This window comes from Emydura macquarii, unplaced genomic scaffold, assembly GCF_026122565.2.
Source record: "Emydura macquarii macquarii isolate MOO-44397 ecotype Brisbane River unplaced genomic scaffold, CSIRO-AGI_Emac_v2 contig_1146, whole genome shotgun sequence".
In the NCBI taxonomy this organism is placed as follows: domain Eukaryota; kingdom Metazoa; phylum Chordata; order Testudines; family Chelidae; genus Emydura; species Emydura macquarii.
In genome coordinates, this window is record NW_027131283.1 from 418,955 (window position 1) to 432,773 (window position 13,819).

At 39.6% G+C, this 13,819-nt stretch overlaps 1 protein-coding gene across 2 annotated transcripts in view; it reads right to left on the minus strand.

Annotated features, from left to right (window-relative positions):
• Nucleotides 1-5,576: 5,576 nt before the first annotated feature.
• The window catches only part of SIM1 (SIM bHLH transcription factor 1), a 63,213-nt gene continuing 54,970 nt past the window's right edge, over nucleotides 5,577-13,819 (minus strand). For both annotated transcript variants that reach the window (XM_067546513.1, XM_067546514.1), the window contains one exon: nucleotides 5,577-12,306. In XM_067546513.1, the coding sequence (XP_067402614.1) occupies nucleotides 11,585-12,306 (722 nt within the window). In that variant the 3' untranslated portion in view covers nucleotides 5,577-11,584. The remainder of the gene's footprint in view (nucleotides 12,307-13,819) is intronic.

The window sequence follows — 13,819 nt, forward strand, 5'->3', positions numbered from 1 at the left end:
CTCCCCCAGACTCCTGGTGCTGTTGTGTGGAAAAATCTTGAAAGGAAAATGAAAGAACACATTATTGTCTGAACTTGAGAAAAAATTTAATTTTCTACTTTATCAAGGGGCTGCTTTAATTCAAAATTTTATCAAAGGGCTTTGTTTTATTCACACAAAAAAACACCAGCCACTTCAGATGTCCTCTGGAGCAGCACTGAAAGCACTGAAAGTGATCACACATCATGGTAAGATACACATGCAAAATTCAATTGAAATGATTTCTACTTCCCCTTTATTTTTTTTTTCTCAAGTGCAGTGGGACGGGAGGATGGACTCATGAAGGGTCTAATCACTAGCTATGGTTTTTCAATCCTTTCAGGCAGGGCAAGCTCTGGAGAACATTAATATTCTGGAGGTCCCCAAGTGGAATCATGAACTTCTGTTCCAGATCAGCAGAGGACCTCTAACGATCTATGCTAAGGAGATATTTAGGTAACTAGTGACTGACTGACCAGCATATCCGAGAGTGGAGGAGGCCCATGAGTTACAGAGTTGGCCCTAATAAGTATTCCCTGCTCCTGGAACATAATCAACCATATGGAGTTCCTACTTTGTGAGAAGTTTCTTTCATCACCAGGCAACAAAGGTGAAAATTTGTGGTAAAATCAACAAGATGCTGATTTAGCATGGGGACGCAGTACAGCCTCCTTACTAGCATCCATGCATAGACCCAACTGACTGCCAGCCTGGGGACTGCTTACACAGACAGACAGCTAACTTCCTCTGTAATTTGGACTCTCATATTTAAGACTCCTAAGGACCAAATATACAATTCGGTTTTGTTTGGACTCATAACAGACAGAATTTTGGGGCTTTACAGTTTACAGGCTGCCTGGGACAGTGCAGAATGGCTGATTTTAAAAGTGTGCCGTACTAGATCAGTGGGGAATGTGAGGCTGTTAATTGAGGTGTCCCAGCCAATACTTTAACAAACAGCAATTAACTAGTAAAAAAATTCATAACTGCTTTGTGAGGCTAGGCCAGAAAGAGCCAAGTAACTTTACCAATTGTATGACCCAAATCTGACCCTTAGAGACATATTATAGGAAAATAAAATGGTAGTGAGGGTCATTCCTCATAAATAGATTAGAACGTTGATATGCAACTGTAGTGTTGGTAGTTATTTGATGTTGTTTACATATATCGTTAGAGGTTAGCAATGTAAATAAACTGCTTTCCTTTCTATCACTGTTCTATTGATTAAGAGTTCAAAAGGAACATATGAACATTTAGATGGAACTTGAATGTAACGATACTATTGTTTTTATTTCTCTTTGAAGTTTAAGTAGTAAATACCTGTGAATGGCTGTAAATAGCCAATTACCTTGTGCTAATGTAACTAGTTACCAGTGTGCTCAGGACATGGGAGATGATACTTCAAAGCCACAAGCAATCATCTATTAATTGTTCAAGGAGGTACCTGCTGTCAAGAAGATATTGGTCAACCTGCATGGATCTATAAAAAGATTCTAGTGGACTGATCCTTTTTATCTCAAATCTGTCCAAACTTGTCAGGGAAAGTTTGGATGGCAAGCTTGGGATCCAGCATCAGCCTGGAATCACCCTGCTAATTCTCATGGGAGAATTTGAACAAACTCTGTGCATGGACTATTTAGTCTTCATTTCTCTGGACTGGATTTCTAACAGAGAAGCTCTAAACAAGAATTGGTGTCCCCCAAGCGATTTGGATAATTTCAGAGATTTTGCAATTTAAGAACTTTGCAACTCAGTTATCATCTCTACTTTGAAACTGACCTAAGAACTTTATTTTCATGTGTATGTATACTGACCTTTTAACCATTATGCTTTCCTTTTTCTTTAAAATAAATATTAGTTTAGTTAAGAAGCATTGGCTTTAAGCGTGTATTTGGGTAAGAGTTGACCTGTTAATTGACCTGTTTGGTAATGTGTCCGATCCTTTGGGATTGGTAGAACTTTTTTACATATGATGGATAAAGATTTTCAGTAATCCCCATCATATTTGACTTGGCTGTCTGGGTGCTAGCCAAAGGGCTGAATAGTTTTAAGAAAACTGTGTTTTTGTCTACTGACTGACCAGTGAGATCATCAGAAGCTGTTTGTTTCTGGCGTGGTATATCTTATGGAAAGAAAACTACCAGTATTTAGGACTTTGCCTGCCCCATTCTTTGCAGTTTTCCCTGTTTAAGCTATCTCAGAGTGGCTCCCCGGGAGGCCAACCTCACATGCTTGTTTAACAGTTTTCCTCATTTCCGTGTCTATTTTGAACCCATGTGGTGTCGGGTAGAAAGTGAAGGGGGTGGAAAATGTGAGGGGAATGACGTGGGCTCCACCCTGAATGGAAGCAAAATTATGGCTTGTATTAATAACTTAATAGGGCCATAACTGGAAATCCCCCCCCCCCATCCATATATAAATAACAACAAACATGGTGGCAGAAACTTACCAGGCTTCAGCTCTGACTCTGGTTCCAGCACTAGCTCTGATGCCACTTCTGCAGCAGGCTGTGCCTCAGAACCATCCCCAACCAGCTCCTCAGTGAACGGACTGAGGATGTGGTGTAGCTGCTCTCCTCTGGCAGTGCTTGTGACTCGGAGGTTATAAGAATGCCATCCTTGCTCAGCAGATTATCATGCAACACTGTGGGCTCAGTGTTCACTGTAGTTCCCAGTATCCGGTCAAATTCCTCGTAAACGAGGCAGGAAGGCCAGGAGTTCCCAGAGGGGCCATTAGAATGTTTCACTTTGCAGTACTGTCTTCAACTGCTCTGTTTGTTCTCTGCATTGTACAGCTGTCTGATTGATCCCCAACACTCCTCCCTGCTCAGATATAGCTTTGTAGACATGTCCATTTCATGCGCTCTTGTTGAAATTAAGGATCTTTCTTGTCTCACACTGGCGATAACCAGAATCCGGCTGCATTCCTCTGACCAGCTAGCCCCACACTTGATGCTGGACCCCTTAGTTCTGTCCACAGCTAATACTTGGGTGGTTCACTATTTCAGGTTGAGCCGTCCATATGGAAATGAAGAGTTAAATACCAAGCAGCTACATCTGAACCAGGGGGTTCCTTCTGGTTCCTGGCAAGTGGGTGGGAAGTCTGGGGATGGAAGGCTGGGAAACATAGATCTAGTGGGTTTTAGGATAGCACTGGTGGACTCTCCAAATCTGAGTCTGGCAACCCAGGCTGGCGCTGTGTCCACACTGCAAAAATGCCTGGACTTTAACCTACATTATTGTGGGACGTGGACTCTGACCTACTCCCCTAACAAGATCGACGGGCCCAAGTCTATAGGAGTTCCAGGCCCAACTCAGATGGATTTCTGTGAGGAGGGAAGTAGTCACAGTGCAGGCTTAGTGTTCCACATAGATATAGTCTGGAAGTTTTACCACTGACTTCAATAGGAGCAGTTAGGGCAATGATGAGTACTTCTGAAAAGCCACCCCTTACTGTTTTAAAAAATATACACATTTGTCACATCTACAAAGAGAACTAACCATTGGTTGTGAACAGTTTGCACTTTACGTTGTTTCCTTTCTTTGCCTGTAGAACCCATTACTTTTTTAGATTTCAGAGGGCCAAGCTGTGGCATATAGCAGCTGCTACAAGTAGCAGGTGGTATAGAGCCTCACTATCACATGGGGAGCTAAGTAAGGTCTGGTACAGTCTTTAGGATGATGCTGCTGCGGTTGGTCTGCTCCATGGGCTGTTGTGCAGAGGGGGTGACGTCACTTCCCCACCTATCCCCGCTTCCTTTGGGGTGCTCTTTGACCCCACAACACACTAACAGGATAGTCCCTGTGCTCCATGAAGCCTAAGGATGGGAATTGTGACAGACCGTTGCACAGGAATACAAAAAGGTGGAGGCTGTTTGCAAGCTCGAGGGTGGTGCCCAGTGATTGGGAAAGCCGCATTAAAGGGACAAACCATGGGAAATTAATTGTTTTCCTATTAAAATAAATGAATATTCAGGTTATAACCGGACAGTCATAATTGCTCCAGCCACTTTGTGGAGATGATTTTTCAGCCTTCATTGCTCCATCAATTCACAACCGGAGGTAAGAATATGACAGCACAAGGTCACAGAGTTCTCACAACTTTTGTTATTTGATTGTCTCACAAAGTAGTAACCTACACAATGCCCCCCCAGCTAACTGATGGAGCTGCAGGAACTAGAGGCTCCACTGCCTCTTTCCCAGCATCCCTCACCCTCATGTCTCCTGCTTTCCTAATGCAAACTGAACAGATTTTCAAAGTAAAAAATGGGGCACTAGTGGGAGTAGTCCTGGGGAAGAATTTTGGTGAGGGATGAGGGCAGCTAGTGGGAACAATGGAAGAAAAGAGCCCTCCCATCTTCTTCCCCATTCAACCCCCACTCCTCTTTCCACGCTGAAAAGCTGTGATATTTTTCAGTAAGAACAGGAGCAGATGAAACAGTGTCCACTATCTATGACTGTCAGTTTTCTCCCAATTCCAGCATCTAACCGCTCTCTCTCTCCTACTGCAAGATAGCTCCTATCCTACCAGCTTCCACTCACCCATGTCCCTTCATTCACATATACCACTCATTCACCCATACTCAATCCATCACCTCCTCCCAGCTATTGAAGCCCCCTAAATCTTTTAGACCACCTCCAACATAACACACTGCTTAAAATACCTCACCCAGCCATACCCCTAAAGCTTAGGCCCTCATCCCCCCAGCTTAGAACGTCCACCTTTCCTTCCCCACTTTCTCATAGACCTCATAGATGCTTCAGGACATCTTCTCTTCCCACCCTCCCCAAGCTCACAGCTCCTCTCATCTCATGCTCCGAAACCCCTCGTCCCCACCCTCAGGTTCTTTACCCTTCCACTCCAACCTTCTAGCTCAGAATCCTTCTTCCTTCTACCCGGCACCCAGCTAATAAACCTTCTTTACCATTAAGCAGAGGCAGCAGGGAGGGATTGTAGTTGCAAGAAGCGTATGTCCATTGACTCTCTGCAATTGACTACCCCCACAAAGTGCTACATTAGTTCATTCCCTTTGCAGTCTGCAGTCAATGCACTGTAGGGACTCCATGTAAGGTGAGACAGCCACCAATGCTTCCAGGTACAGAGGAAAACTCAGAAACTGGGCAGTGGCAATGGATGGCACGTCAATACAATAGCCACACTACAAACGTGAAACAGTGTGTATAATATGGCTGATAACCAGAGAATTACTGGTGTGTTTTAGCCCCACCATCTCCTAATGGCCTGTGATCTTTGGTTTTGGTATTTTAAGTGGGTTATAAATGGCAAATTATAAATGAAGAATAAAATGTAACTATGCTCCATTTAGATTAAATGGATTTCAAAGGCACGTACCAGCAGTGCTACATACCATTTCAATAAACTTTGTTCAAAATATAAAGCCACTTATTTGGAATACAATGAAATCCAATTAAGTGACTTCTCCTGTACATCCTTTAAATTCTGAGGTATTCAAAAGATGATTAAAATTTGTTCTTGAAAACATTTCCATGTAAAGGACTGTCAGTTTAAAAACTCACGAAACCAGACAAAAACTGCATATTGGTAACTATATTTTAAACAAAAAAAATCTTCACATAATAAATACATCTTATGCACATTAACTTCAAATTTACTTCAGAAAGCTATTTACAATATAAATAATTATAAACGGGAACACTTTGCAAGATATTGTTAACATAGCTAAATTGTGTTTCCTACATTACATTCCAAAGGAAAACTTCAAATTACAGATGTTATACTACAATGTCACTAGAACCTATACATTGCAAGGCATGGCATTTGAAATGTTGGCAATCTGTGTCTTTTTTCATAAATATAATCCATTGGGTTTGGGTACGGGGGTTGGGGTTTGTTTGTGTTTTTTAAGTATGCAATATTTCCCATTGGAAAAAAAATTACAGTGCTCTAAAATTGACTTTATTTCTTTAGAAATGGAACTGCTGTATTGTTTTATAAATATGTTCATGAGCTTATTTTGTGTGTTTCCAAACTTCCCACTTTATTAGTATCTGACAGCACAATCACATGCAGTCAAAATTTCAATAAATAAAAATGTTTAAAATTTGTATTTTAAACCCTAGAATCCTATGTTTATCCATTTGAAAGGAGAGATTAAGTAGTGGACACAACAGGCAAAAAAAAAATCCTTGTTTCTTACTATAATGCCTATATGTTTGATCTTTCCTTTCATGTATAGTCCCGTGGCAGGAACCATAAATTAACCTTCTTTCAGAAGGGGGTGCAGTCTTACCAGTTGGAGCCAAGATTTATCCTCACAACGCTTGTGTGCATGAACTGAACATCATAGTGAAATTTCCTCTCATGTAATTTTTCACTGTCAGACACTCCAAGGATGCTTTTTGTGAAAGAGAACTGCACTGTCACGCACCATTCTGCAGAAAATTCTACTTAATTTTCTTTGTCAAAAATAATAACCCCTTTTGGAGCAGCGACCAGTAAAAATACTTTGCTAATCCATGGAGCTTCCACTCTCGGGGGCCTTATTCACAACAAACAAGATGACATATATGGTACCATAGTGATAGTACAGCACTGTTGGGTTTTTAAACAGCAGACAATCAGATTATTTAATAGCCATTTTTAATAAAACAATATATAAAATAGATGTTCTAGTTATCTGAATATCACAGTCTAGATGACTTTGGGGCTAACCAGCATGTATATTTGTGTGGAAATAAATTCTTTAACCTTGCTCTTATTGAAGTCAATAGCAAAACTTCCATTTCCTTCAATGGGAGCAAGATACGACCCTATGCTGCTATGTGTAAATTTAAGAGAATTCCATGGAAAGGCCAGAATTGAAATACATTTGCTACCAGACATTAATCATGTCTTCCTCCAAAACACCCATAGCTAGGTCTGGTCCTAGAATTAGTTTGTGAGCAATAACCCCATTTGAAGCCAAAGTGAACTTTCCTGTGGAAGGTCTGAAGAACCATTCTGGTAGCCATGAGTTTGTTGGACTTTGGTGCTGCAACTAAAATTTGGTGCTTCTGCAACAGGCGGGTAGCTTTTCCAGTACATCCATGCCTTTTGCAGAAATACCACATAAGCCCATTTTTCTGAATACTTTGGGGGCTATCAAAACCTTTCAGATAAATGGTGGCTCAGGTAATCAGAAGAATTATTGAATAAGTGCTTCATGCCAGGAGAGTTATAACTGAGATGCAGATAAACTGAGGGATTTGTGGATTAAATGGGATTGGATAAATAGGATTTTACTGTATTATACCTAGTGGGAGTACTTGTAGGAACAGCATCAAAAATCATGGTAAGTTGGCCACTCCCCAGAAAATGAAAGGATAGCAAAATGTTCTTGGGCTTTGGCACCCACCAATGTTCAGAGCTGCCCATATTTTTCTAAACCTCTTCAAAGAATGTATAGAAAAGCCAACTTGCATTATTAATACATGCCATCTGTGAGCTTTTCCCTTTACAATTTTCATAGTTACATCTTTCAGGTGCCCAAAAACTAGTGCCAAATCACTAGGAGCCATATTCTGCTAGATTAGCACCTTACTCCACAAATTGAAATCAATAAAACTGCTTGAGGAGTAAAGTTTCTTACTCTACATTAAGAATTTGTATAAGACTCTGGCCTTAAACATGTACATGATGCCCACTGAGTGCAATTGTGTTTAAATGAGAGATAATGCCATTCTTCTCTTACCATCAAATAAAGGCATATAGGCTTATCCAGAGCCCAATGACGTTAATGAAAAGACTCCCATTGGTTTCAACAAGCTTTTGATAAGGGTCATAAGTAGTTTGTAGTTTTTATTAGCAAATTAACTTGGCATTATGTTTTTGACATAATGCTATTGATATAGAAATGCAAGCATAATACAGTGCCATCAGTGTAGTATTACTTGTAGCACTTGTGGAACTGAAATGTACCCTAAAATGTCTCATGTATAAAGTGACAGCATTAACCTAACATGATACATTTGAAAACTATCAAAGCAAATACTGTAGCTTGCATTTTTCAAAATTGCTCATTTCATTTTTAAAAAAATATGTTCCTTGAAGAATGTTGAGGATTTTTACGTTTTATCAGCAAGGTTAAATGTTGAGTTGAACTAAACATGAGTTCATTAAAGTATGTCATACAATAAGCATTGATGTCATGGACAAGTGTAAGCTTTGTGCCCTACAGGAAAGTACATGTTTTACCACTGGCAATAATGAATGCTATAGTCAAGGGTTGCAAAATGACTTTCATTTAGTATGAAGCAGGATATAGCGTGCTGCAGGTCCCTCAACTTACACAAAATTATACTTACAAATAATTTATAGAATTTTTTCAAAATCACATTAAAAGCTCCTTGCCAGCTCCTTATTTGAAGTTAAGAGAAAGTTAAGAGAAAACTGTTCCCACAAAGGTAGGCCTTTTAAGAGAGCAGGACGGCCAATCAGGCAGCCTGTAACAGGCAAGTGCCTCCAGCCAATGACAATGAAGCACTAAAAAGGAGCAATAACTGCTGCCATCTTGTGTGGGGAATGAGCAAGTGTCAGTCTTGCTTGTCTCACAACTTGGGTGCAGATGGAGGGCTCCAGACCACTGTACTGATATTTTAGATATTATATTTATTACATTGCAGCTTCCTGCATTTGCCAGTGTAGTGAAACAAAACTATTGAAAGTCTCAGCATAGGAGAAATTTAATTAATGATGGTTGCTTGGAAATTTGTATTCTATATTGGATCACAGTAAATAGTAACTAGGAATCTTTATTCCATGGCTTACTTGTTTTTTTCTTAGATGAAGAATATAAGCAAACTGTGTTATTAGCACTGTCATTCATGAAGGTGCCTTTCATATTGTAATATAGTATAATATTCACATTTGCTTAGAGTCACTTTTGTAATGTACTGGCAGCAAGCCAAGGGACATATGATAGCATGTATTTCTATTCTATTTTATTCAGCAAATCATATTTTAATACTGTACAATAAGACTCCAAACAAAAAGTTGTTAACTCTATTCATAGGTGTAAACTAAATAAAGATATATCCAGAACCAGACTTATCAAAAATACCCTCTCATTCCTAACATTTTAGGAATATATAAAATTGTTGGGCTGAAAGAAATTCATTTTGGTTCATCCCCCTTTGAATTAGCAGCTGTTAGTGTTTTCCCAACAGCATTAAATACTTGCCTTGTTTTTATCTTTTTTTTAAATTATTTATACTAGCTGCTCCTGTTTATGACCTTTATAGTTCATTCAACTTACTAGGTTTCATTTAATATAATTCTCTCCACATTTGTTTAGTTCTCATTTTTCCTTGGCTAACATTTAATGCCCCTTGGCTCTCATATCTGCCACTAATTCAAATAATCTTATACCATTATCTAACCTCTCTTCTGTGCAGAACTTTGTGCACATCAGGTAAATTCCCTCTGAATCTTTTCCAAAAATAATAGATCCAGTTTATTTAAACACTTTTATTAGATCTTTCATTCTCTTTATCTTTCTGCTTTGTGCTCTGTTGTACCTTTTCTATTGTGAGTTTTAGATAATAAAGGCCAGATTGTAACACCTTTGTCTTGTGGAATAGTACCATTCACTATGAATGATCACACTGAAGTCAAATGGATTGCTTGTGGCATAAGGTACTACTCAGTGTGAGTAAGAGTATCACAATCTGCTTCAAAGTGATCAGAACTGTTTATAGTAGTATTCCAAGTTTGGCTATGTAATTTTCTCTGTCTTCTAGTAAATCTGTACTTGGTGACTGAGATTATTATTAATATTTTGCTACTGATTAGCCCTGCTTTGAAGATTGATACTTTTGTAATCTACACAAACCCTCAGTGCAACCTTCTACTTGATGGATTATGTCTTTTGGCCATTGACAGTAAAGTCCCATACATCTAGCTTCTTTACATTACAAATCAAGCCATTCTGTAGTGTTCATCTCATTTTACTAAGCACCCCATTGCCCATTCTCTAGGTTGGTATAATCAGGAGGGTCCTGGTCCAGCTTCCACTGAAATCCTTTGGAGAAGGATTGTGCCAGTAACTGTAACCATGACCGTCCCTAGCTGCCTTCTTAAATTCAGGTGTTATATTGACTCATCTCCACTCCAACAGTATCTCCCTGCTCATGATGTTTTTAAATATGTTTACTTACCTCCTCTGACACATCTCTTAATCTAGAGCAGGTCCCTGCAGGCCCTGATGCTGTAGTCAGTCATCGGACACTGGGATTTCTTATTCCCCATATTCTCTCAAGACCCTGATTTTTCCTGCAGTATCTTTTTTCTCTTCCCATAGTTACTGTATGACTGTTTCTGACATTTCTTCCCTATTTTCCTTTGTGAACAAGACAAGAATGTATGCCTTTTTCAAAGTCACACCCATCACTTCCGTCGACATGTTACCTTTTCAACCTTTGAGTCCTTACAATCTCCTTCACTTTCTTAACACACATTCTGAGACAATCTTTGGGTATCACATCCACTCTGCAGTCTTCACTTTGTCATTGTCTCTAATAGTCTTGCATTAACATATTTGTGTTTTATAGTCCTTACAGCCAAATTTCCAGTAATTTTATGCTTCTAACTTATTCCTGTTATCTCAGCCACTTTGAACTTTTTTTCCCCATAGCATATTTATCGCTACATGGTATACATAACCATGGGATTAAATTAATTCATCTTGGACCACTCTCCATTTCAGCTTCTTTGCCCCCTTTCTCTTCACTAATTTTCCTCCATTTGACTTTACCAGACATCTCATGCATTCATCCAAAATATGACCACAATTCAAAGTATCTTTCTGTTACAATCATGTCCTCTGCTTAGCTCAAAACCAAGCTAAGAAATCCCCCCTTTCTGAGTCCTTCTTTTAAATACTGCATGAGCAAGCAGTCCAATAGCCACCCATAACTATGTTGCTCAATTTATGTCTTTCAAATCAAGCAAAGGTGTCACTATGTGTGTGGCTATTCAAGGAAGTAACAAATCTGAAGTTCTCTCTCTTTTTTCTGTTGGCCAGCCCTAGATGCTTTGCACCACTGAGCAGCAAAACATGGCTAGAGTTTAATGAATAAACAAATCAGTGAATGTACCCATTTGTATGTGTATTTTGAAAAGATATATGATCCATATTTTTACATGTAAAGAGTGCATAGCTGTTTTGATGACTAAAATCTGTGGGGCACACATGCAATTGAGAGATTCTGCCCTTGGCAGTATTTTCATCAACTGACTCCAACACAATATACACGAATTGCTCAGCTGTCCTGCCACAATGTGCTCCCAACACAGACCTCCTCTATCTTCTTTTCTACATAATGTGCCAGCAACTTGGACTTTAGCTCCATTCACTATAACCCTGAATGCCAATGCATTTTTTTTACAGTAACGTGTCAACCCACTCATTCCCCATACCTTAGGCTATTCTTTCTAGTGCAGAGTGGTATATCAAATGCTGGTAACAACAAGGGCATTAAAACTTACATATCTTCCATTTATATTTCAAAGATTTTTTTTTAGAGTACAAAATATTGTAGAAAAAACATCAGCTTCCGTTGGTTATTATAACGGAGGTCCCCTTGTGTCCTTGTGCTGGATCTTGCTGCATCCTTAAGTGAGAAGTCACATCAAAGTGTGATCCCAAAGAATAGTTTCTAATGGTTTCACTGTCATATAGATGCTCCAGAGCATATCCAGTTAACGTGTATGCATGCTTGTCAAAGTACTGCCTGTGTGAGGTGTAATAATTTGGCGAAGCTGCTGAATGGTCCCCTGTTGCTTGATGAGGCGACATGTCTGAATGCAGGTAGTCTTTAGCTAGTATCAAACTAGACTTAGAAATTCGGTCAGAATTTGGGCTGCTTATCCGAGACAGTGTTGTGGGGCTATTGTCATAGTCATTTTCATGCGGACTCATAATCTTTCCATCTCGTTGCTGGATGTGTTCACAAGGAGAGGTGTCGACAACTGTAGGAACACGGCAGACGTCCCCTGTCAACTGCTGTTGCTGGTAGTTTGCAAAACAAATAGAGTGCTTTTTCCCTGCTCCATTAATGGAGACCAGCTGATCAGGGGTTGTTTTCTGTAGCTGTAGCCTGTTTTCTTCCTCTTTAATCATTTGCTGGGTAGCTCTTATTAATGTTTCAATTTTGCTGGGCTCATGTGGACTACTTTGATACTGCTCAGTACGGTATCGGTCTCCTGATTCACTAGCAGAGCCAGGATCTGGGGAGCTAACGACACTGTCCTCATCCCAGTGTCCTCTCCCTACAGAACAAATAAAAAAGGGAACAAATCATCAGGTTTGATTTGTATGTGGACTTCAGAAAGAAGGCAAACAATCTAAAATCCTTTTTAATGTAACGATTGATTATGTTGGTTTTTCTGGTTATTGTTTGCATTACGGTGTCACCAGGAGACTCACATTGTGCATAAAAGACAGCCCCTGACACAAAAAGTAGATAAGAGAGTCATAGTAAATACTATTATCCCCATTTTACAGATGGGGAACAGAAGCAGAGGTTAAGTGGCTTGCCAAAGGTCACAAAAGAAGCCTGTAGAAGAGCCAGGAATTCAAAACAGGTCTCCAGAGACCCAGTCAAGTGTTTTAACCTTCTAGACAATTCCTCCTGCCATGTAAGTGCTGTTGTCAAGATAGGCCAGTTGAACTAATTGACCAAATGTTTGTACTTAAGCTCTTTATGAAATATTTCTGCTGCAAGGGATATAAAATGTCAGTTGGGGACCAAACTGCCATTCAGTCTTTTTGAGTTCTAGTCCTGGGGCTACCAACACTAGCCTTGATTTAACTAATGTATATTTACCACCATCACCTATAATATGCAGTTAATACTACTTCTTCACATGGGTGTTCTGAGGAGAAAGTGTGCTTGGTCAGATTTTGAACATACAGGCCTGATTTTCAATGATGGTCTGTAATCTGGGGATGCAATTAATTAGCACCTACAGTGAATTACATGTACAGTTGGCAGCACTTAGATATATAAGTACCTCTCCACATCAAGAAAATCAAGAGAGAGGATTGAGGTTCATCTGAAAATCAAACCCACAAAAGACCATATACATTTTTATTATTAAACTGTGCCCTATTAACCCCTTCTGTATTTTAAGACATAGGCAAAATATATGATAAATCCAGACACTGGGTTTTTGTGTGGTCTTACATTGCACATTATACATGCTGTCTGACAATAAAAAAATAGAAATAACAAAACAGTTCCCTTTGTGTTCACAGATGAAGCAAGCCAGCGCTGTACTTAGTTTTGTAATGCAAGAATATTTGCTGTCTAAAACCTTTAGAATAGGGACATTTAACCATTCTTTCCTGAAATGTTCCTTTCTGCAAGTAATAAGGCCCATAGATCTGTTCCAGGGAATGTTCAAGTTGGCATGCACTGGAGGGGATGGGGGGGGGGGGGCGGAACCAGACCCATCCATCACTAGCAGGAGGGGAGTGACCCTAACCCAGAAGAACCTAGCAACTGAAACAATTTCTACAGCCATGGAGGATATTACCCAACTACAGAGGCAATATAATAATGGAACTGAGCTCATATACATGTCTGCTGCAGAGCACAAGAAAGACTTCTGCAAATTACTGAATGCTATGTTTTGCCTCAGCTTATATAAACAATATCATCTGGTTGGGAGGGCAGGATTCCTGGACCTTATTACTCACAGAAAGAAATTTTTCAGGTAAGCATAAATACATTTTTCTATTCTTCTTTGCACTAAGGTCCACATATCTGTGAGAGTGGGA